We start from the raw sequence: 24,629 nt of genomic DNA, 5'->3' as shown, positions 1-24,629 counted from the left end.
GTTATAGCCAGTTAAATCAAAGAAGCAGAAAATGGCCAAACACGAGTCTGACTCTAAAGGGTTAGCTAACCTATTAATAACATTTAAATTCTGATACGTTTCTGTACATGTGTTTCATATAAAAGGTTTTCAAATAACATTGTGTCTTGAGCTCTGAGGAATAAGTAAACTCCACACTGAAATAAAATCTCTTAGTATTTATTATAATGATTTGTATAAAAGCATCATTCACCAATGGATTCATAGAAAAACCAATTTAATTACTTCTATAGTGCACAGATAAGGACAGACATTTAAAACTAAGGTTATTATACTCACTGATCTAAGTGCCAGAGAGTGGAAACATGCTGCATGAATTAACTGTAGAAAACTATATAAAATACCACTAGTCAAATCAACTAACCATCATTAGAACCAACCTGTCATGATGTATTATTAAGCTGATTGCTTCGAAAAGGACAGCATTTTTTGCATTGGAGTGCTGAACCTTTTTTGACTTAGGTGGCTCCTGTGCTTTATTTAGGATAGTTTCCAGGCATTCTGTCAGGCGTCCTCTGACTGCTGCATCCTCTAAGAAAACACATAAGCACAGACAGCATTTCAACAGTATGAAAGGACAAAAATGTTCCTGTACTTTAGCACAAAACGTCATGTACACAGACGTTTTCATAAAATAAACTTACTTACAGTGGAAAGGTTGCTATGTTGAACTGTATTCCATAAAACACAATTCTGATTAATTATGAGTTATCAAGTAATTATTTATGTAAATGTTTATAAACTACATCAACGTTTCAGTCAAATTATTTTCAAAGCAATTATTACATTATTTATGGAAATGGAATGGTCAGCAGCAGCAAATTGACTAACATAGACAACATGTTGAACTGGAACCAGTGATGGAGGGTTTCCCATCCTTTTAAAACTCCAATCCCTGAAGTCTACAAAAAAAAACTTGTAATCCCGGGCCACCTTAAATTCCCTTGCACCTCTCCATCAGTGACATCTGCTTTGCAAATGTGTCAATCAGCACAAGCAGCAAGCAGCCTGCTTTCCCATCCCCCTGCCCCCGGCTGAACTCTTTTTAAAGTAACTATCTCAATCCATGACAAGGTACTACAACTTTAAGGCATCAGTGTGGGTGGTAAATTCAGTTTAAGCTCTAAAAGAAAGCCACTATTCTGTAACCAAGTACAAAGTAAAAATAAATAATTAATTAATGTTTCCATACCAGGAGGAGGATAACACTGTAAGAGCCTAAGAAGTTTCACAGATAGCCAAGGAGCAGGAACAAAGTAGTAAGTATAGTCCTGGAGGTCTGTTGATGCTGATGTTACAATCTAAATGTAAAAGAATAAAACTTGACTCTACCTTTTAACAAAAAACATTTATAATTATTATGTTAGTAATGCACATAATACCATGCCTTAAATTTAATAGTATACAGAAGTTTGGCTAAACAAATTAAGTAAATCACCATGAAAATAAATCACAAGGACATTCCACAACTTAATAAGCTGTAATCTGACAACTTTCTGACACAGCCTTGGACAAAGGACAAAGTGGGCATTACCCATTCTGATAGGCTATTTAGAGACACAAAAGGCCTGTTAATACAGTAGATATAACAAGGATGCAAAAATCCATCTTTGCCTCCAATCTGCATTCCCAATTTTACAGCATAAGAAACAGTCTGTTGTTCTTCTGATAATAAAGATGTAAATCAGACTTTAACGGACATCTTTGCAAAGGCCCCTTTAGACCCAAAATTGCACAATTAATACAGTCTGAATACAGAGTTATAATTCAACCAGTGGCAATTTTGAAGGTCAAAATAACACACCAATGAACAGGCACTAGTTATGTAACTGGAAGAGACTTTAATCACTAGAGTTTACAACTTCCTTTAAAATAAGCTGCAACAGTGTCTGAAACTGAAGGCAGATTCATCAGTGTTTGTGTGTCAGCTTTTATCCCTCCAGATCAGACAATGTCCAGTTCCATTGCTTTAAAATACCACTCACATCTACAGTTACTCCCAGTTTCAAATAAAAACTAACAGCGTCAGATTCCTAGGGCGGTAGTATGTATCGTGATCGTGAAGTGTAAAAAAAAAAAAGAAACGATAACTTTTACAAGTACAGTACTAAAAATGCACACGGTCTGTCACAGACGCAAACCAAATGTATGTGTGTACTGTATAATATTAACAATAAGAGCAGCTCACTACTGAAAACGGCAAATATAGGAGGCAGTTGGGATCGAACCGGGGACTCTTGATTATAAGTCAGCAAATCTTACCGCTATGTCATGGAAACTGTTGTATCATCCTTGAACCTTTTGTGAAAGTGTTTATTTGATCTTTGGACTTCAGACTTCACACATTCTATAGTTTATGCCTACATTTTGTAACATTTATTACTAAAATATGAAAAAGTTTCTGTCTTAATGCGTTTACACAGATTACTGTAGAAACGGAAGACACATGAAATGCATGTGTTCCAAATAATGATCTATTATTTCCACTCTAAAACTCCAGCACTTCACTCCCAGATAATCAAACAAGGCAAGAGCTGGAAGAGCACTGTTAACGGTCTGCGATGGGGGGTTTATATAATAGCAGGCTGCGTGCCGCTTGTCTTAACACTAGAATTACCAGAGCCTACGAGAAAGCTTGTAAATCCGGCCCACCTTAAATCCTTTCTCACCGCGCCGTCAGTCTTTTGTCCTGTAAATGTGTCAATTAACAGCAAGCAGCCGGGTATCCCATCCCTCTAACCACCGCTGTTCATTTCGCAAAGAAGTTTCTCAGTGCTTAGTGTTTATCTTTGAGTGAAGTGTTGGAGCTTTATAGGGTAGTACATCATCATTTGGAATACATACATTTCATGTGTGTTCAGTGTCATTAACAATCTATGTAAAAACATTAACACAGAAACATTTTTCATGTTTTAGTAATAACTGGAAAAATGTAGACATGAAATGTATAACGTGTGAAGCCTGAAATACAAATACGAAATAAACACTTTCACAAAAGGTACAAGTATGAAACAATTTAACCGAAGAAAAAAGAAAGCAGGTTGCAGTAGGAGGTTGATACGACAGCTTGCGTGGTGCAATGCTAAGAACTGCTGCCTTCCAATCAAAAGTTTGCAGTTTTGATATCAGCTGCTTCCCACACTTACCATTTTCAGTAGTGAGTTGCTCTTATTGTTAATATCTATATTAATAAAAGGCAAAGCCCTCACTGACCGACTGACTGACAGATGACCACACGGGAGCCATTTCAGCCCAAGGTGCGTTACTTGTGCAGTAATTTGTATGAGGTACTTTAAGTTTACTGTTCTGTCATTTTTACTGTAGTAATTCCGAGAAAGACCCCCTTAATAAAGTACTTATCTATCTAGGTTTGAGAGATGCACTGGAGTCATGGGGACTGCAAGAATGACACCTTGTCTGTGTCACCACGGATAATGCCACTAATAACATCTCTGCAATGGAACTGAATGAGTGGGAACGGCTACAATGCTTTGATCATCGTCTTCAGCTAGCCATTGGTAAATGTAAAACAATCTAAAAATTGCCTAGTGTAATATTGCAATTGGAATACTATACTAACAGCAAAAATATTAGTGAATTGAGATTAGTTTGGTTATCCTGTGTTATGTTTGATGTACAAGACATTATTATTGAACACGTTATACTTGCCTACATATTATTCATTATTTATTATTTTGCCTGTTATGGCAAAAACTGAATTCTGATACTTGCTGCCCACAGATCTAGTTGTATTACCATACTTTAATTGTTAAATCAATCCATAAATTGTTAAGGAACACATGAGCAAGTTAAAATGTCAAAATATGTTATTAAATTACATACTTTTCCATTTGATCCAAACAGAGAATGCTCTGAAAGCTCTCATACCAGCATCTACAAAGCAGGCTGTGAAACGTACAGTTGGAGTCTGTAAAAAGGTGGTCAGTGCCTTCTCCAACTCATGGAAGAGAAAACGTGACTTGGCCAAGGCACAAGCAGTGCTGGGCTTGCCTCCCCATCAGCTCATCACTGAAACCCCTACAAGATGGGGCTCTCGGCAGCAGATGATAGAGAGGTTCCTTGAACAGGAGAAAGCTCTTTCACAGGTCCTCCTTGCAGACAAGAAGGTGAGACATGGACATTGGACATTACACACTGATTCTTTTCATTGTGGATTCTGATTTGTTTGTAGCCTAGATTCACCTCATGATAGTAACCCATTTTCTTTGCTTGCTATCTGACTTAGGCAAGACACCTGGTGCCAAGCTGGCAAGACATGGTGGTGCTAGAGTCCTTAAACACAGTACTGGGTCCACTGTTCAAGTTTATTGATGCTTTGTCAGGGGAGAAGTATGTCAGCGTGTCTTTTCTGAAGCCGGTACTGCACCTCTTTAACAACGAAATCCTCAGCCAGCAGGATGGGGATACAGAGCTCACAAAAGCAATAAAAGTGAGCATTCTCAAGTACCTTAATGAAAAGTATGATGACCATACAACCAACAACCTTCTGGACATGGCGACACTTGTTGACCCACGGTTTAAGACGGCCTACATGAAGGAAGAGAGGGTGGAGTTCATAAAAATGAGAGCTGCAGCAGAGCTGGTGGACATGGTGGCACCTTAAAAAGTGCACAAACATAAGCAGCCTCCATTTCATCTCCAGCTGCTGAAGATAATCCAGAGCTTCCCTGTCCCCTTCCCACAAAGAAAACAAAGAAGAGTTTGGGTAGCTACTTCAAAAAGGCAGGTCAAGGTACCACCCACGCCCAGCCAAGCAGAGCATCCATTGAACTGGAGCTCTCCATGTATCTTAAGGCACCTGGGCCTGACTCGGAGACCGACCCTCTAGAATGAGTTGCAGCATGAGTTGAGTTTCCCATCGGTGGCCAGGCTCGTCAAGAAGTACTTATGCATTCCCGCTACTAGTTCTTCATCTGAAAGGGCCTTCAGTGCGAGTGGGAACATCATCACATGTAAGAGGTCATGTCTTAAGCCAAACACAGTTGACCAACTTGTCTTCCTCGCACTCAACCTATAAATTTGACAGATACATTTTTTCTACTTTTACAAAGTAGCCTTTTATGTTTGCACTTTTATTCATGGCTAATGCCTTAAACAGTGTTATGTTCAACTCTGATATTTACTTTTGATACTTTATTTTGGTTTGCAAACGTTGCACTACAAGGTTGAAAAATGTTTTGTGTTTATTTTTTATAATTGAGTGCTTTTCTGCTCAGAAACTTGAAATGGTTGTGCACTTTAATTTTTTTTAAATAAAGTTTATTTTGATAATACTATTTAAATAACTATGATGTGGATAAAAAAAATGTGAAGGCTACTGTAGTCTACCTCCACCACATCTGTTGTCAGTTGATACATTTATATTGCTAAACTAAAATGTATTTTTCTCATTTGTGACAGTTCAGTTAAATGTCACTTCAAAATAAAGTTGCAAAAAAAAGTATGCAATGATATTTTTGCCAAACTTTTCAGAGAATAACTTGAAATGTACTTTATTGTGGGTGGTATATCGTGATATATATCGTTATTATGATATAAAATAATCCATATCGTGATATATGATTTTTCCATATCGCCCAGCACTACTGTCGAGCGGACATTTTCAGCCCTAAAGCGAATTAAAACTTATGCCAGAAATACGACAGGGCAGGTTCGACTTTCAGCATTAGCTACGATGGCGATAGAAAGGGACTTTTTGATGGAACTGAAGCGCACTTATAATCTGTACGACAGAGTAATTGAACTGTTTTTGAGGAAAGAGAGGAGGATGGATTTTGTTTACAAATAATCCAAAATTTTGGTGAGTAAAATGTTGCGATTAACCTAAATAATATTGTAAGTTTATGAGTTATTATTGATGTTTTTTATGTGTGTTGCGGCTGTAGAAAGTAGAAAGGAACTTGTTCACCCCTGGCTTGTCTATTCAATAAAGGCATTTATTGTGGCTACAGGAGTTATCTATCTGTGATGCAGCGGCTCTTTATACTGTATTTCTGCATATTAGGATGGTTTTTATAAACATAAATTAGTTTTTGAGGGGCGGGTTGATTCAGACGGAGCACTACTGAAGGCCTAGGTGTGAAATGCACGGTCCGCCACTGGACCAGATGATACGTAAATTTGATAAACATTACAACCCGAAAATAAACAAAACTGTAGAGTGGTTCAGATTATACTTCTGCCAGTGCGTCTCTCTAAATCCTCGTGCGGGAACATTATCATAAGGCTTAACAATCTTATTGTTACACCTTCTACGTGCACCGAACCATCCTTATTACGAAGTTTTCCTTGCTTTACCGCTGGTTGCTTCTTTCCATTTACCTTAATAGCTTTTTATTTAAACAGTTTTCCTTCTCACTTTTCCGCTCCTTCGTGGTCTTCTCTCTTTTCATTGAAAATACGCGCCTCCTCACCTTTTCACAGTCCGCTCCCCTTACATCATACCATGGTACGTTTAGCACAAGTTAATACCGGCAATGCCTGTTAAACATCTTACATTCATAGCGATTTGCATAGTGAACACTTCGATGAATGAAACCGGTTATCTTTACAACGGTTGACAAACATGGAATGTAACTTCATAACAACATGTCCTCCAAATAAGAACCTGATTGAAAGAAATAATGATAATCAAATCCTTGATGACAGCAACACTCAGAGTGACAAAACAATTACATTGACAATCAGGTTATGATATTTTTAAAATGTTTCCTTTTCTTTTTCATAACTTCTTTAACACACTACTTCTCCTCTGCGAAGCGCGGGTATTTTGCTAGTCATACAAGAAAAGCATACATTTGATTTGTGTCTGTAAATTTAGTTAAAGTTAGTGTTTATTTTTTCAGTTTTATTCTCTCACTCATGTTCAAGCTCCCACACATCACCTGGATCTGATGCTGTTTTCAGATAAAGACGTGGTATAACAAACAAATTTACTTTGTTATACCCCCTCTTTATTTGAAAACAGCGTCATATCTTGTGCGCGAACGAGACTGGGAATGGGTAAACTGTTGACGTGGACATGAGTGGTGTGCGTTACTGAGAATGGCTGTGGATGTCAATTTGTTCTTATTCAGTTTTATTCTTGAGTGCTCCTGCTCACGCTGAATTAGTATGCACCTTCTGATCCATGATGCCAATGCCGCACAAACAAAAAAGAGAGACTTAGGTATATAAGGAATTTGGAATAATTCATTTTATGATCTGTATTGTACATTTCGGAAATTGTTGTTGCACTGATGCAACATTATATTTATTTGCATACCTTCATGCGGTTGTAGTTAGTGACGGCGTTTGATTTTTTGTTACGATCTTGGCCAGTGTCCACATGTTGCTGCATGTTGGCATTTCTTTTGTGTATATATGTATATTTATCTGTATGTATATATGTGTGTGTGTATATATGTATATTTATCTGTATTTATCTGTATGTATATATGTATGTGTGATATAGTAGTAGTAGTAGTACTATATAGTAGTATAGATATAAATATTAATGTTTTGGGCACATGCACCGTCTTTTGTATGTAATAGCCAGTGATGATTTGAGTTTACCCCTGTTCTAGCGTGTCTATGTGAAAACAGCTGTGTCAAATGCGAGGGGGGTGGGTGGGATTGTGAACGTGGCTGAGAGAATAAAAAAAAAAAAACAAAACTAACCTTTACAAGTATCACCGGCTGTTACAGACTGGAACCAAATGTATGTTTTTATTCTAAAATAGTATGAATATGTGCAACTCACTTCTCAAAACAGACTCATCTGGGATCGAACCCTTGAAGCTTAGATTACCAGTCAACAGCTGATACCGTTGCGCCACCAAAGCACTCATAGCAAAAGCATGTCAATGTCGCACCCTAAGGCGTGTTTTTTTTTCTGCAGTTATATTTTTGAATAAAAGCACACTTGTTCTGTTATATTTGTACCTTTTGTGAAAGTGTTTTTTTGATATTTGGACTTCAGGCTTCACACATTATAAACTTCATGTCTACATTTTGTCAATTAATACTAAAACATGAAAAATGTTTCATTTTTAACAATGTGTTTAAATAGATTGCTGTAGACATGGATCACACATGAAATGCATGTGTTCCAAATAACGATATAGTATTTATAAAAGGTGTCATTTTGCTTGACTTCTCACTCTATACAACTCCAAGCAACTAACACGCAGGTAAACATACTTGAGCTGAGAAAACTGTGCACCGGTGGGGGATGTAATAGCAGACTGCTTGCTGTTTGCTGCTTATCAACACATTTAAGGGACAAAAGATGCTGACGGAGAGGTGAGAAGCGATTTAAGGAGGGACGGATCTACAAGTTTTTTCATAGGCTTTGATAACTAGTGTTAATCGGCACATTTACAGGACATAAGATGCTGACGGAGAGGTGCGAACTGATTTAAGGTGGGCCGGATTTAAAAGAGTTTTCTCGTAGGCTCTGGTAATTCTAGTGTGAATAAGGAGCACTTATTTCTCAAGTAACACTTCTGCTTCACTTTAGTTGTCTCACTCGTTAAGATTTTGAATCCTTACTGCTTATTTTAGTCTTAAACAGCTGTAGTCTTGGTTTTTAATTTCTCCTTATTAGCAACATAGCGGATATGTTTTCAATTTTCCATTTGTTGTTATAATTGTTATATATAACATTTTAAAAGGCCTTCAGAGTCTGCAATGTTCATTTTAATGAAACAATATGGTATAAGAGAAAATATATTCATGTCATTTTATTACATTTTTACTGAAATAGTAAAGATATAAAGGAGAAACAGAGATTGGTTTAGTCCTCATTTCTTAACCATGTGTCTGCAGCACTTAGCTGCCATGACATGTTGTATCAAATCAAAACCTGCCTACTGTTTTTTTTAAAACTAGTAATTTTCCCCTCCTCGAACCGCCATCTTATCGTGGTGGAGGGGTTTGCGTGTCCCAATGATCCTAGGAGCTCTTTTGTCAATGCTCACGTGGGCAATGACAGCGAGACCTGGAAGGGCATGATTGGGAGGAATGGCCCCCCGATCTGAACACGAATGGCGTTTTGTTATTGGACTTCAGTGCTCATCACGGATTGTCCATAACGAACACCATGTTCAAGCATAGGGGTGTTCATATGTGCACTTGACACCAGGACACCCTAGGCCTCAGTTCGATGTTCGACTTTGTGGTCATGTCGTTGGACTTGCAGCCACATGTCTTGGACACTCAGGTGAAGAGCAGGGCAGAGCTGTCAACTGATCACCACCTGGTGGTGAGTTGGCTTCGATGGTGGGGTAGGATGCCGGTCAGGCCGGGTAAGCCCAAATGTGTTGTGAGGGTCTGCTGGGAATGTCTGGCAGAGTCCCCTGTCAGAAGTAGCTTCAACTCCCACCTCCGGCAGAACTTCGACCATGTCGCTTCAACTCCCACCTCCGGCAGAACTTCGACCATGTCCCGAGGGAGGTGGGGGACATGGAGTCCGAATGGGCCATGTTTCATGCCTCTATTGTTGAGGCGGCTGACCAGAGCTGTGGCCATAAGGTGGTCGGTGCCCGTCGTGGCGGCAATCCCCGGACCCATTGGTGGACACCGGCGGTGAAGGATGCCGTCAAGCTGAAGAAGGAGTCCTACTGGACCCTTTTGTCCTGTGGGACTCTGGAGGCAGCTAATTGGTACCGACAGGCCAAGCGGAATGCGGCTTTGGAGGTTGCTGAGGCAAAAACTTGGGCATGGAAGGAGTTTGGGGAGGCCATGGAGAACGACTTTCGGATGGCTTCGGGGAGATTCTGGTCCACCGTCCGGCGTCGCAGGAGGGGGAAGCAGTGCAGTGTCAACACCATATATGGTGGGGATGGTACGCTGCTGACCTCGACTCAGGACGTTGTTGGGCGGTGGGGGGAAGTACTTTGAAGACCTCCTCAATCCCACTAACATGCCTTCCAATAAGGAAGCAGAGCCTGGGTACTCGGAGGTGGGCTACCCCATCTCTGGGGCTGAGGTCACCGAGGTGGTCAAAAAAATCATTGGTGGCAGGGCCCCGGGGGTGGATGAGATACGCCTGGATTCCCTCAAGGCTCTGGATGTTGTAGGACTGTCTTGGTTGACATGTCTCTGCAACATCGCATGGACATCGGGGACAGTGCTTCTGGATTGGCAGACCGGGGTGGTGGATCACAATCCTAAGCCTCCCTGGAAAAGTCTATTCGGGGGTTCTGGAGAGGAGGCTCCGTCGGATAGTTGAACCTCAGATTCAGGAGGAACAGTGTGGTTTTCGTCCTGGTCGCGGAACAGTGGACCAGCTCTACACCCTTAGCAGAATCCTGGAGGGTGCATGGGAGATTGGCCAACCAGTCTACATGTGTTTTGTGGACTTGGAAAAGGCGTTTGACCGTGTCCCTCGGGGAATCCTGTGGGGGGTGCTCTGGGAGTATGGGGTACCGGACCCCCTGATAGGAGCTGTTTGGTCCCTGTACAACCGGTGTCAGAGCTTGGTCCACATTGCCAGCAGTAAGTCAAGCCCGTTTCCAATGAGAATTGGACTCCGCCAGGGCTGGCCTTTGTCACCGATTTTGTTCATAACTTTTATGGGCAGAATTTCTAGGCACAGCCAGGGTGTTGAGGGGGTCCGGTTTGGTGGACTCAGGATTGGGTCATTGCTTTTTGCAGATGATGTTGTCCTGTTTGTGTCATCAGGCTGTGATCTTCAGCTCTCTCTGAATCGTTTCGCAGCTGAGTGTGAAGCGGCTGGGATGGAAATCAGCACCTCCAAATCCGAGACCATGGTCCTGAGCCGGAAAAGGGTGGAGTGCCCTCTCAGGTTAGGAGAGAGATCCTGCCCCAAGTGGAGGAGTTTAAGTATCTCGGGGTCTTGTTCACGAGTGAAGGAAGAATGGAGCGTGAGATTGACAGGCGGATCGGTGCGGCGTCCGCAGTGATGCGGGCTCTGCATCGGTCTGTCCGGGTGAAATAGGAGCTCAGCCGTAAGGCAAAGCTCTCAATTTACCAGTCGATCTACGTTGCTACTCTCAACTATGGTCATGAGCTATGGGTAGTGACCGAAAGAACGAGATTGTGAATACAAGCGGCTGAAATGAGTTTCCTCCGCAGGGTGTCTGGGCTTTCCCTTAAAGATAGGGTGAGAAGCTTAGTCATCCGGGAGGGGCTCAGAGTAGAGCCACTGCTCCTCCGCATCAAGAAGAGTCAGATGAGGTGGCTCGGGCATCTGATCAGGATGCCTCCTGGACACCTCCCTGGTGAGATGTTCTGGGCACGTCCAACCGGGAGGCGGCCCCGGGGAAGACCCAAGATACACTGGAGGGACTATGTCTCTCGGCTGGCCTGGGAACGCCTTGGGATTCTCCCGGAAGAGCTAGAAGAATTGACCGGGGAGAGGGAAGTCTGGACCTCTCTGCTCAAACTGCTGCCCCCGCAACCCAACCTCGGATAAGCGGAAGAGGATGGATGGATGGATGGATGGATGGACTAGTAATTTTTATCTAGCCACAGAACTACTGTGCTTATTGCTCTTATCTTACTAGCATTAAAACTTATTGTTCTGTGTTGTTATCATCTTAAATGTTTGGAAGATACTCTGAATAAAAATGCCTTCTAAATAAATATAAGGAGAAATTTCTAAAGATCATTACAATGCAAAAGTTGAAAAACATGTAAAGGTTTAAAGTGCTTGATTTATATGCCATATAAAAGCCCCAAGGTAACACCAACTGAAATAGGCTGCCACAGAGGCTTGAATTAAATTAAATTATTAAGAGTCTGGTAATGTCACTGAATCACAAACATGGGGTAGAAATTGGAAGTTAAGGGTATGTGACCAAATAATAATAATAATAAATTTTATTTAAAAGCACCTTTTAAGGTACCCAAGGCCACTATACAACAATACACATAAAATCAAACAATCAAATGTACAAACAAATTTAAGAACAACAAAAGGCAATATTAAAATGATATGTTTTGAAAATGATGTACATGCACAGAGCTCCAAAGGCAGGGCATTCCATAGCCATGCTCCTGATACACTAAAGGACCTGTTGGCCATAGTGTGCAATCTTCATGATGTAATGGTTAATAGCAGAATAGTCAGAAGAACAAAGTGAACGTGACGGAGTATAGGGTCAAATTAAAGAAGACAAATAAGGTGGGGCTTGACCATGAAGCCAATGAAGTTTTAAAAGTCTAGGAGTGATATGCTCCCAGAAATGTTGCCAGATCAGAGTTTTTCTTGCCCAATTGTGCGGTTTTTGATTATCACCTGTGAAAGAAAAAATGGCTTTGGTGTGACGCAGTTTTTTTTTTCTTTTTTGGAGTACTACTTTGAAAAAGAAAAAAAAAACTGCAGCATTGTGGGCTATTTTTCAACAACCCTTATTTTTATTGTATATTTCATCCATCGCTCACCCACTGTTTTTGCACTTTAACGTGTTCTTTATTGTTGTAAAATCCCCAGGGGAAACCAGCCAAGCCCTCCACTGGGTAATGGTATATACCCATTCTATCACTTTGAAACTTCTCTGAAGGTACACCCTCGTCCCACTTTCATGGGATGTACCTGGACCCCTCGCTCAAACCTTCCCCACTCCAACTTTCCGTTTTATCATTTATGTGTACCTCAGGTATTGTGCTATTTTGTGGGGGAAAACTCGCCATATTTAAGCTTTCCTTAAAAGGACCTGGCAACCCTGGCTCCCAGGGTTTTAAGTGTGTAATCACTCTAGTTGCTGAATTCTGTACATATTGTAATTTATTTAAATTTAAAGCAGTGATACCAGACAGCACTGTATTGTAATAGTCAATTTGACAAAACCATGAATAAGCATCCTAGTTGCAGTAGCAGAGAGCAATTACACGTAGCCCTGAAATTTGCTTAAGGTGGAAAAAGGCAAAATTGGTAATATATGAGATCCCCAAGGGGAAATTCACATACTCCAGCAGCAGCATACTGATAAAAACAGTATTAATTAAAGACTGATAAAAATGCAGTGCAACTTAAAAAATACAAGATGGAGAGTGCGAGGCAGGTATAACAGTCAATAACATTGTATAATGTTAACGTTTAATATGAGGATCAAAACAGAGTGTAGGATAAAGAATAACACCAAGATATTTAACCTGTGTAGACATGGATGTAATCAAGCCAGGGATTTTTACTGATGAATTGTCTATTTTCTTTAAAGTTCCTATAGATGCAATAATTAAACCCTAGGTTTTTTCACTATTTAGTCTGAGAAAGTTTTCAACCAGCCAATGTTTGATGTCAGCCAAACAGGCAACCAATGCAGAAGGAGGTAATGTTTGCATAAGCCCTGTGTTAAAAAACCACAATCTGCTGCAATTAGGAGATCATTAGTCACCCTGACAAGTGCTGTATCTGTACTGTGCTGTCCCTAAAACCAGACTGAAATTCCTCAAACCATTCATTAGAAGTACGATGGTACTTTTTTTTTTTTAGTTGGTAACTTAACCAACTTTATTTTGCTTTGAGTTTATTTGTTAACAATACTTCTCCTCTAATGGAACTGTAGGACTAAAAACCAACAGACGTCAAAAAAAATTTAATGCCATTTTTATAAAAATGTGTGTATTGGCATAGGCAGAGATGTATTTTGAAATTATTAGATATTGGCATCAGTCCAGAATAACCATATCAGTGCATCCCTATTAAAAATGAATGTTTATTTACTGTTCCAAAACCATCTTCTGCATTATAACTTGTGTGTCCAAGATGGTAATCCATGAATAACTATATTGCAGAGTACAGTATATGCATAAATACATCTACAAATAAAATCTATCCATCTACATTACCCATTATAAAAAGCCTGCTCTCTTACCCTGCTTAGCCGTGACACTGCCAAAGATACAGATGTCTTGAACTCTTCTGGGTTTTTCTGTGCAAGGGTTGTAATCAAACTAGTAGCAGCTGTAACAACTCCCTGCATAATAAAATGGGAAAAACAAGCAACATAAGGATAAAATAAAAAAGGCTATAGTGGATTAAAGTTAAAATTTAAAAGCAAGTCCAATTAAACAAACGCAAACATAAAAATGAAATTCTTTATTCATAACTGTAATTTTTAACATTTTGGGGAAAACAATGCAGTGCACTATGAATAATATATAAACAACATACAGTGCATCCGGAAAGTATTCACAGAGCATCACTTTTTCACATTTTGTTATGTTACAGCCTTATTCCAAAATGGATTAAATTCATTTTTTCCTAAGAATTCTACACACAACACCCCATAATGACAAAGTGAAAAAAGTTTACTTGAGGTTTTTGCAAATTTATTAAAAATAAAAAAACTGAGAAATCACATATACATAAGTATTCATAGCCTTTGCTCAATACTTTTTCGATGCACCTTTGGCAGCAATTACAGCCTCAAGTCTTTTTGACTAGGATGCCACAAGCTTGGCACACCTATCCTTGACCAGTTTCGCACATTCCTCTTTGCAGCACCTCTCAAGCTCCATCAGGTTGGATGGGAAGTGTCGGTGCACAGCCATTTTAAGATCTCTCCAGAGATGTTCAATCGGATTCAAGTCTGGGCTCTGGCTGAGCTGCTCAAGGACATTCACAGAGTTGTCCTGAAGCCATTCCTTTGATATCTTGGCTGTGTGTTAAGGGTCGTTGTCCTGCTGAAAGATGAACTGTCACCCCAGTCTGAAGTCAAGAGCGCACTGGAGCAGGTTTTCATCCAGGATGTCTTTGTACATTGCTGCAGTCATCTTTCCCTTTATCCTGACTAGTCTCGCAGTTCCTCCCGCTGAAAAACAACTCCACAGCATGATGCTGCCACTACCATGTAGGGATGGTATTGGCCTAGTGATGAGTGGTGCCTGGTTTCCTCCAAACGTGACACCAGGCATTCACACTAAAGAGTTCAATCTTTGTCTCATCAGACAAGAGAATTTTGTTTCTCATGGTCTGAGAGTCCTTCAGGTGCCTTTTGGCAAACTCCAGGCACGCTGCCACATGCCTTTTACTAAAGAGTGGCTTCCGTCTGGCACTCTACAATACAGGCCTGATTGGTGGATTGCTGCAGAGATGGTTGTCCTTCTGGAAGGTTCTGCTCTCTCCACAGAGGACCTCTGGAGCTCTGAAAGAGTGACCATCGGGTTCTTGGTCACCTCCCTGACTAAGGCTCTTCTCCCCCGATCGCTCAGTTTAGATGGCTGGCCAGCTCTAGTAAGAGTCCTGGTGGTTTCGAACTTCTTCCACTTACGGATGATGGAGGTCATTGTGCTCATTGGGACCTTCAAAGCAGCAGAAATTTTTCTGTAACCTTCCCCAGATTTGTGCCTCGAGACAATCCTGTCTCGGAGGTCTACAGATAATTCCTTTGACTTAATGTTTGGTTTGTGCTCTGACATGAACTGTCAACTGTGGGACCTTATATAGACAGGTGTGTGCCTTTCCAAATCATGTCCAATCAACTGAATTTACCACAGGTGGACTCCAATTAAGCTGCAGAAACATCTCAAGGAAGATCAGGGGAAACAGGATGCACCTGAGCTCAGTTTTGAGCTTCACGGCAAAGGCTGTAAATACTTATGTACATGTGCTTTCTCAATTTTTTTTGATTTTAATAAATTTGCAAAAACCTCAAGTAAACTTTTTTTTCACATTGTCATTATGTGGTGTTAAGTGTAGAATTCTGAGGAAAAAAAATGAACTTAGCCATTTTGGAATAAGGCTGTAACATAAAATGTGGAAAAAGTGATGCGCTGTGAATACTTTCCGGATGCACTGTATCCAGTTCTTGAATAGAATATCATTTGTAAGCACTATACTTTTCCCCTCTTATTTCTAGAAACATAGAATTGAATTACCAAATGCTGATCATTCAGCAAATGAACCACTCGGGAAGTCCACTCTCCCATTGGAACTAAATCGGGAGATGTCCGATACAACCTCAACAAACACAAGGCAGCACTCTGTTTTACACTGTCCATGGTGTCTCTGGAAATGTATTAGAAAGGAAATGTAAAAATAATCTCATAAGTACACTAGATGTAACTCATTATTCTGAAAACATTCTTCTCAATTCCATGATTAATTTAATAAATGTACACTATAGTCTCACCCAGCTACTAGAATCTTGGGAATGTCTCCTGCAAAGGCCTCTGCCATTTCTCGACTGCCCACATTAGCAATGCAATGTAAGGCAAGATTCATGAAGGTGGGATTTCGGCTAGCCAGGTCATTCTTGATACCATTATTAATTAGCCGGATCAACTCACTGTTAGAATTCACCAGTACAGAGATGAACAGGTAACCCTAAAGGAAATAATAATAATAATCAATAAAGTAAAAGATTAAATTAGCACATCTAATAATAAAGCAGGTAGCAGTTGTATCCTGTTATTTATGGAGTAACACATTTTAGGAAATCTTTTCACTCTAATCAACATATTAAAAGCTTTTCGACTGAACTGTATGGACACCATATATGAGTAAACACAATGCAAACACTACTGTATAAAAACTATCATATAGGTTCTACTAGCATTAAAACACAAAGTATTACTTTCAATAATTATGAAGTAAAATAGATCTTTACACATATACCAACTTACAATTTGCTTTTCAGTGTATTTATTGGAACTAAGTAGATTAACAGCCTCCATATGTCCAAAATCAATGTCATGTCCCAGAAGAAAAATAAACAGTAGTTTGCAGACATATTTCTTCTTACTGTATCCATCCAATGCCTTATCACCTAATAATAAGGAACATAAAACAAGTATGTAAAACAATACAAGCAGGTTCTAGTACATATTTAACTTGAAGAACATGCTTTCGAAAATACACAATGCATCTGTCCTAACTAGGGGGTTCATAAAACGTGTCTCAGAAAATATTACCATTTGCAATTGCAACCACCCTGTTAAAAAAATAATATATTTCTCAACAAATAAGACTAAACCAATTGGAAGACGTCAATTACATGTTAACAAAAAATGAATGCCAACACAGGTAATGACAAACTGAAGCAAGAAAAGAAAATCCTTCCCATAAACTCACCACGCAACCTTACACTTTTTACTTATTCTGTTATGGATCTGAATCTGGGGTAGTTTTGAATTATCAAAAATTTTACAAATAACTGATGGCTTGAACAACAAATTCAAAAGCATACGGTGTCTTTTCAGATGTTTAGGCTTTACAATACCTCCAAAGTAGTACATTTTGAAAGTCGAATCACATTATTCATAACTTTTTCAAAGCAAAATGCTTTTGGGATAAAGCCACCTCTAATATATAAGTAAGATATCAAATCCCCCCCTGTAAGCTGTATGCTTTTAAGTACAGTTTTTTTATTTTTTTTATTCACCACTGTTCACTTATTTAGCTATGAAAACGTTTTGTTGCACTTCGTACCCTTTGTTTGTTGCTTACAGAGACTGTGAATAAACCCATTTCTCAAAACTTAATATTCACATCATCCCTACATAGACGTGTTATATCGTACTTTGGCGATAACTGAACAAATTACATGTTTTACTGAGTCTTAAATAGTTATGTATGGCAACCTCTGAAATTTACACACTTAACCTAAATACAACACATTTCACATACTTTTTAATGGAAAATGACTATTTATTCAATGAATTTAATAGTAATATTTATTTTCAAGTTCTATATTATCTGAATCTAAATTTCTGTATAGAATTTCCAAAAAGGCATAATAGTAATGATAATTATAATAATAAAGGCATAATAATAATAAGACATTTTGTCATGAAGAAATGTAAGTAAAGGAGATGTACTGAAGTCAAGGCAATATATGAAACACAAATAGAAATCTCTCAGCTGTTTTCCCCATACAGAAACTTTAGCAGCACTTCTGCAGCTACAAATGTTTCTGCTGCCACTGCTGCAAAGTGATATAAATAATATAATTTCATCATCATACAGAAGCTTATTCCCATCACTTAAAAAACGTATTATATAATTTTGCAAAGACATTTGCTGCTGTTATTATTGTGCATGTGTGTGCCACAGACCTAAAGTGACAGCTATTGATTGAGAAATTAAGCACGCATGTATGTAGCTTGCAATCAAGTACCAAGAAATGAACAAAAGTTATAGGAATACACTTAGTTTTAATAAGGTTAACATTTAGTAAGTTCAGTACAAATGTTTTAACATAAGAAGAGTAGTAGTGCAGAGCTATTATTCTTGCTTCACGCCACAGTCTTCGTGAGGTTTGCACATTCTGCCAGTGCATTTGTGGATTGATTAATAGATAATTAGATCAACTGGAGCCCCCAAAAATTCAAGGTATGAACACTAACTGCTATGCCACCAGATAACATTGTTTCAAAATATCTATTTGCAAAGAACTGGATTAAAAGTTGACAGACAGTTTATTTACTGTATATGTTTCTATAACTAGATGGTACAGAGGACACTATTTTCTGATGGACTGTGTGACTGAATCCTGCAAAGGACTGGCGTACTATCCACCACATTTGCTTCTTGCCATACACCTAGTGCTATTGCAATAATTATTGGCTCCCAGTGACTATAAAATGAGTGGTTTAAATTTAACCCTAAGTGGATACAGAATTAATTGAATACAGTGATCCCTCCTCAATCACTGAGGTTGCATTCCAGAACCCCCCACCAAAGGCGAAAATCCGCGAAGTAAAAACTATATATTCATATGGTTATTTTTATGTCTTAAGCCCTTATAAACTCTCCCACACTCTTATAAACATTTCCCACACAGTTATACAGCATAAACCCTGTGTATTCTCTTAAATATTAGGTAAGATTCGTTGAAATTATGTATGTAAACACACTGTTTATATACAGTAAGACCTAAATATCACAGATAAGATATCGAGCGTCTCCATTATCACATATGTTACATGTTATGTTACAGCCATTACGCTAGACAGGCCACCAGCAAAAAATATGCACAATGCAAGAAAAATTGTATACAGTAAAATGTGTGTACAGTGACACAACAAACGTATGTACATGTACTAAGTACTGTACGTAGAAAATTAATTATGGTTACTCACCAACAATGACACGACGACTTGTCAGATAACAATGAGTTTAATTTTACTGCACAACAAAGGAGAGGGTTACAGCTCTTCTAAAGGAGCCTCTTCAGGCGAATGTGTAGCACTGCCGTTGTTCTTCTTCCGGCAGTCTACAATCCAAATCCCTAAAGCAGATTCCATCTGGACTACTGCCCTATTATGTCCACTTACAACTCGTTTTGCACCCTGGTTAAAAGGACACTGCGGCTGTAGATCTTATATTCTTTTCCTCCTTTTTAAATAAAAAGAATCGTGGACTCATTGATGCCGTAATGGCGTCCTACAGCGATGTAGCTGTCTCCCTTCCTAGAACATATCCAAAACTTTTAACTTTTCGGCAATTGTTAGCATCTTCCGTTGGCGCTTGGGCACGGCCCCTGAAGCAGTAGCAGGAGCAGATCATTTTGGAGCCATAACGAAGGGCTTGACTATGCACAAAGATAAACACAAAAGAGCATAAAAGTTATCTCTTTACACAGCGAAACACGTTGATGCTGAATAAGCGAGACAAGACTTCCTGGTTAACGCAGCGGAATCGAATTTGGCGCTCCAACGCTGAGCCAATCATAGGAACTTAACTGCGTGCTCTGATTGGGTAGCTTCTCAGCCATCCGCCAATAGCGTTCCTTGTATGAAATCAACTGGGCAACCAACTGAGGAAGCATATGCTAGAAATAAAAAGACCCATTGTCTGCAGATACCCTTGAAGCAGCGAAAAATCCACGATATATATTTAGATATGCTTACATATAAAATCCGCGATAGAGTGAAGCCGCAAAAGTCGAAGAGCGATATAGCGAGGGATTACTGTACCTATAATGTTTGTTCAGTTTTTGCCGCAAGATTGCTTTCTATGCATGTGCTTAACCTCTTCCTCATAAGCTCGCACTAGATAGCTGAAGTACGAACATGCACAATGTTACCAACAAAAGCAGACAATTGTCATTTGAAATAACTCCATTCTTATGCAAAATAACACAACTTTGTTTTGTTTTTTTTTTTGAGTGGTGGGAATTAGGGTGGTCAGAGGAAAATTCACACTTTGAAAACAATTTGAATACACTGGAAAAATAAAACATGAATGCAAAATCAAAAGTATTAGTCTTGTTTAAGGTGTGCTAATTTTTGTAGCACTGTGATTTTCGTAAACAATACCTTTCGACATGACGCCTCAATTTATGTTACCAGCAAATCAGACACCTCTATTTATATTTAGGCTAATATATTTACTATATTAATTTAAAGTACACAACATACAAAATACAAGGAATTTCATCACTACGGACAAGAATCATCAGGCACTCAAAAATAAAGTTCAGGTTTAAAGGCTATAGCAATATTGTTGCAACTTTGAGTAACACTAAGCAGACGACCAAATTAAATTTAAAAAGCTATATTTTATCAAAAAAGCTGAAAAAATAAATTTAATCAAATCAGCACAGTGGTACCTCGGTATACGTCTGCTTTGGAATAAGTCCAACTTGGTATATGTCCTGTTTGGACACGAAAAATTTTACTTGGTATACGACCTTTGTTTGGAATACAACTCACATGCTAACCTTGTTTACCTTTCTTGAGACAAAGCCACGACTGCCCACAAGCGTTAGTGCGCCAGTTGCTAGCATTCAGTGAACAACCCGCGCTATAACTGTGAACTTTCACGTGTGTGGTAAAGCGGGTCCACAGCTCCTGTCAAAGTCCAGCTTTAAAATAAATAATCACTGCGCTTGCAGCTTGGTGAGGGGGCGTGGTGGTTATGTGGCTGAAGGTTGTCAGTGCGATTAGCGATGTGGGCGTTTCTCACCAAAATGCACTTGTGAGGGACCGTCCGCATTCATGATTGTTCCTGGGGCTGCTTATCTTGATAAACAGAAGCGCGAGTCGGCTAGAAGGGGAGTAAAAAGAAAGAACGGACGGGAGGTTGAGAGAGAGAGAGAGAGAGAGAGAGAGAGAGAGAGAGAGAGAGAGAGAAATAGCTGAAATAGGCAGAGTTAACGTCAGCTGCAAGTAGGGCGACTCCCCTGTTGGGAAGCAGGAGGGCCACCAGGTTAAAAGGCACCGGGCTTCTTCTTGGTTTTTTTATTTATTTATTTATTTTTTAAAGAATGCTTCCTGCTCTATTTTAACTTCATTGTTTTTAATAAGACTTTTTTCTATTGTTTTTAACCTCCACGTTTCACTTCTGATTTTATGGATTATTTATTGAACTTTGGAGACTACACTTTAATTTGAACACCTTGTTTTGTTAATTGTTTTAATAAAAGCACTTTGCACTTTTTCACCATCCCCTTGCTTTGTTGTTAACGATGAGGTTAGCAGTGAGGCACAATACCGACGGTGTAGGGTTCAAGGGCTCCCTGGCAGCAGATAGGAGCATACAGCAAACCTGCTTCGTCACAATGTGATTTTGTGTTTTTTTCATGAAAATTTGAATTGATTGTTGAAAAGTATGCAGGTGTCATGCGTATCCGGGACATATAATGGAACACACACACACACATATATATACACACATACATACACATATATATATATATATATATATATATATATATTGTGGCAGTAGGGGGCAGTAGTGCACCCTCGAACCCTCAGGTACGACTCCTGACACCAGGTAATAGTCCACGACCTTTTATTATTTTCTTTAGTGCACCAAGCACCTTCCACACTACAAATAAACACACTCTCAACACTATCCACAAATCACTACTAACAAACTCGCTATAACCTCTCCTCCTCGCCCAGACACTTTGCTCCTCTCCCACCCAGCACAGCTCAGTGTCTGGACTGAGGCAGCGTCCTTTTATAGCCCCTGACCCGGAGGTGTTCCTGTCCCAGGAGTCCACAGTTCCCTACTCCTTCCGGGTCAGGGCAATCAGTCCATTACTTCAACCCGGGAGCACGCCATACCTTCCTGTCACATGACCGTGACGTACCCCCGGGTCATAAGGCACAACGGAGCCCATAAGTCCCCCCACAGCGACTCCTGGTGGCGCCCAAGGTATCCAGCAGGGCTGTGTATAAACACCACAGAGTCCATAAGGCCCTGCTGGCCCTCGGGCACGCGATCCCGCTGTCGGGAGAGCTCCTCCTGTCGGCCTGGGGGTGCGGACCGGCCTTGGAAGCCGCAGTCTTCCACAATATATATATATACATATATATATATATACATATACATATACATATACATATACATATACATATATACATATATATATACATATATATATATATATACATACATATATATATACATATATATATATGTATGTATATATATATATGTATATATATATGTACATACATATATATATATATATATATATATATATATATATATATATATATATACAGTAATCCTAAGCTATATCGTGCTTTGACTTTGCGGTTTCACTCTATCGCGGATTTTAAATGTAAGCACATCTAAACATATATCACAGATTTTTCACTGGTTAAGCGCTTTCTGCACTAAAGGATATATAGTATATATATATATATATATATATATATATATATATATATATATATATATATATATATATATATATATATATATATATATATATATATATATATATATATATATATATATATATATATATATATATATATATATATATATATATATATATATATATATATATATATATATATATATATATATATATATATACATATAGTGGAACCTCGGTTCACCAACGTCCCGGTTCATGTACAACTCGGTTCACGACCAAAAAGATCGCCAAACTTTTGCCTCAGTTCACAACCACACACTCGGTATACGTAACAAGCCAGGTTCCCTTGCCTGCTTGCCAGCTGAGCTGAAAGAGAGAGAGAGAAGAGAGAGAGAGAGAGAGAGAGAGAAAGAGCGAGCGAGCACGTGCCTGCTAGGGAGGGGGAGGAGGAGATTGCTTCACGTGTTTGCTGAATAAGCCAGTTTCTCTTGCGTCCTAGTTGAGAGAGAGAGAGAGAGAGAGAGAGAGAGCAAGAGCGAGCGAGCACGTGCCTGCTGGGAAGGGGGAGGAGGAGATTGCTGCACGTGTTTGCCTGCCTATCTGTAGGCTGTAGTGCAAGCGAAACCATCCCCCTCCCCCCACAGGCAGCCTGAGAGAGAAAGAGAGCTGCCATGCTTTTCATTTAAGCAAAGCCGCCCTTGTTCATTGTTTTCAATAAGACGTGCACTCTCTTTGTGCTCTACAGTATTTCGTGTGCTTTTGCAGTTAACTATGGCTTCTAAGCAAGTGGAGAGTGGTCAGAAGAAAGTTTTGAAGAAAATTGAAATCGAAGTAAAGAAAGAAATTACAAAAGGTGGAAAAAATGTTTACCAGTTTACTCATTTACCAATCGGAGAACCCTCGTGCTTTCAAGCACCATAATGTAAACAAAGCCAGACTGCCAGTAATGTGGAGGGTCACAAGTCACAATGTTATTTTTCTCTTTTTTCAAATGTTCGCTTTTTTCCTTGTGCTTAAAACTCATGAAAGGTTTACAGATGGAGTTTTTCATAGCGCGATTAGGTGCGATGTTACATTTCTCTTTTTTCAAATGTTCGCTTTTTTCCTTGTGCTTAAAACTCATTAAAAATTGTTTACATGGAGGACTTCATCGTGTGATTTGTTGCAATGTTACTTTTTTGGTTGCTTGTGAGTTGGTTTTTAAATGAAGTTCGGATTTGTGCGATATTTTTTTCTGCTGTGCTTAAAACTCATTTTAAAAACATTGTTTACAGCGATCAGGCTTTAGGTTTAATAGCGTGATCTCCTGCAATCTTACTTTTTGTTTGCTTGTGAGTTGGTTTTGCAAGCGCCGGATTTTTTCTGCTGTGCTTAAAAGTCATTTTAAAAAATGCTGCGCGAGCACGCTACAGAGAGATTAGAGCCGGGCAGCTGACAGGGAAGGGATTGGGGGGGAAGGGATAGGGGTGTGTGCGTGTGTTTGTGCGCTCATGCTACACAGAGAAGAGAGCTCGTGAGCCAGCCTGCTCCTGTAGCTGAGGTAGGGAGGGGCTTTGGTGGTGTGTGTGCTACAGAGAGAGAGCGCGAGCGAGCCAGCTCTTGTAGCTGATCAGGGAGCCTGGGTGTTTTGTGTCAGTGTTATTCAATGTTTTTACATTAGTTTACTATTACACTGTGAATTCTATAGTGTAATTAACTATATTTGTGCTTAATCTTTACATATTTTTACATATTTACATACAGTTTGTATGCGGTCTGAACGGATTAATTGTATTTACATACAATCCTATGGGGAAACTGTTTTTTACGACCAAAGTTCTGGAACAAATTATGGTCGTGAACCGAGGTTCCACTGTATATATATATGTATATATATATGTATATATATATATATATATATATATATATATATATATATATATGTACATATATATGTACATATATATATATATATATATGTGTGTGTACACATATTGTTAGTGTGATGGTCTGGGGTTGTTTTGCTGCTTCAGGACCTGGAAGGCTTGCTGTGATAGATGGAACCATGAATTCTACTGT

General features: G+C 39.2%; 1 protein-coding gene across 5 annotated transcripts in view; it reads right to left on the bottom strand.

The window, feature by feature from the left end:
* LOC120529368 (AP-2 complex subunit alpha-2) overlaps positions 1-24,629 on the bottom strand; it is a 162,549-nt gene that overhangs the window by 84,809 nt on the left and 53,111 nt on the right. For all 5 annotated transcript variants that reach the window (XM_039753145.1, XM_039753146.1, XM_039753149.1 and 2 more), the window contains exons 3-8: positions 16,636-16,778; positions 16,143-16,336; positions 15,889-16,018; positions 13,884-13,985; positions 1,232-1,340; positions 420-570 (exon numbers count right to left, since the gene is read on the bottom strand). In XM_039753145.1, the coding sequence (XP_039609079.1) occupies positions 420-570; positions 1,232-1,340; positions 13,884-13,985; positions 15,889-16,018; positions 16,143-16,336; positions 16,636-16,778 (829 nt within the window). The remainder of the gene's footprint in view (positions 1-419; positions 571-1,231; positions 1,341-13,883; positions 13,986-15,888; positions 16,019-16,142; positions 16,337-16,635; positions 16,779-24,629) is intronic.

The sequence above is a fragment of the Polypterus senegalus genome, chromosome 1, assembly GCF_016835505.1.
Source record: "Polypterus senegalus isolate Bchr_013 chromosome 1, ASM1683550v1, whole genome shotgun sequence".
Taxonomy (NCBI): Eukaryota; Metazoa; Chordata; class Cladistia; order Polypteriformes; family Polypteridae; genus Polypterus; species Polypterus senegalus.
The sequence above is the reverse complement of the archived record's forward strand: the minus strand, read 5'-3'. Positions and strand labels throughout refer to the sequence as shown.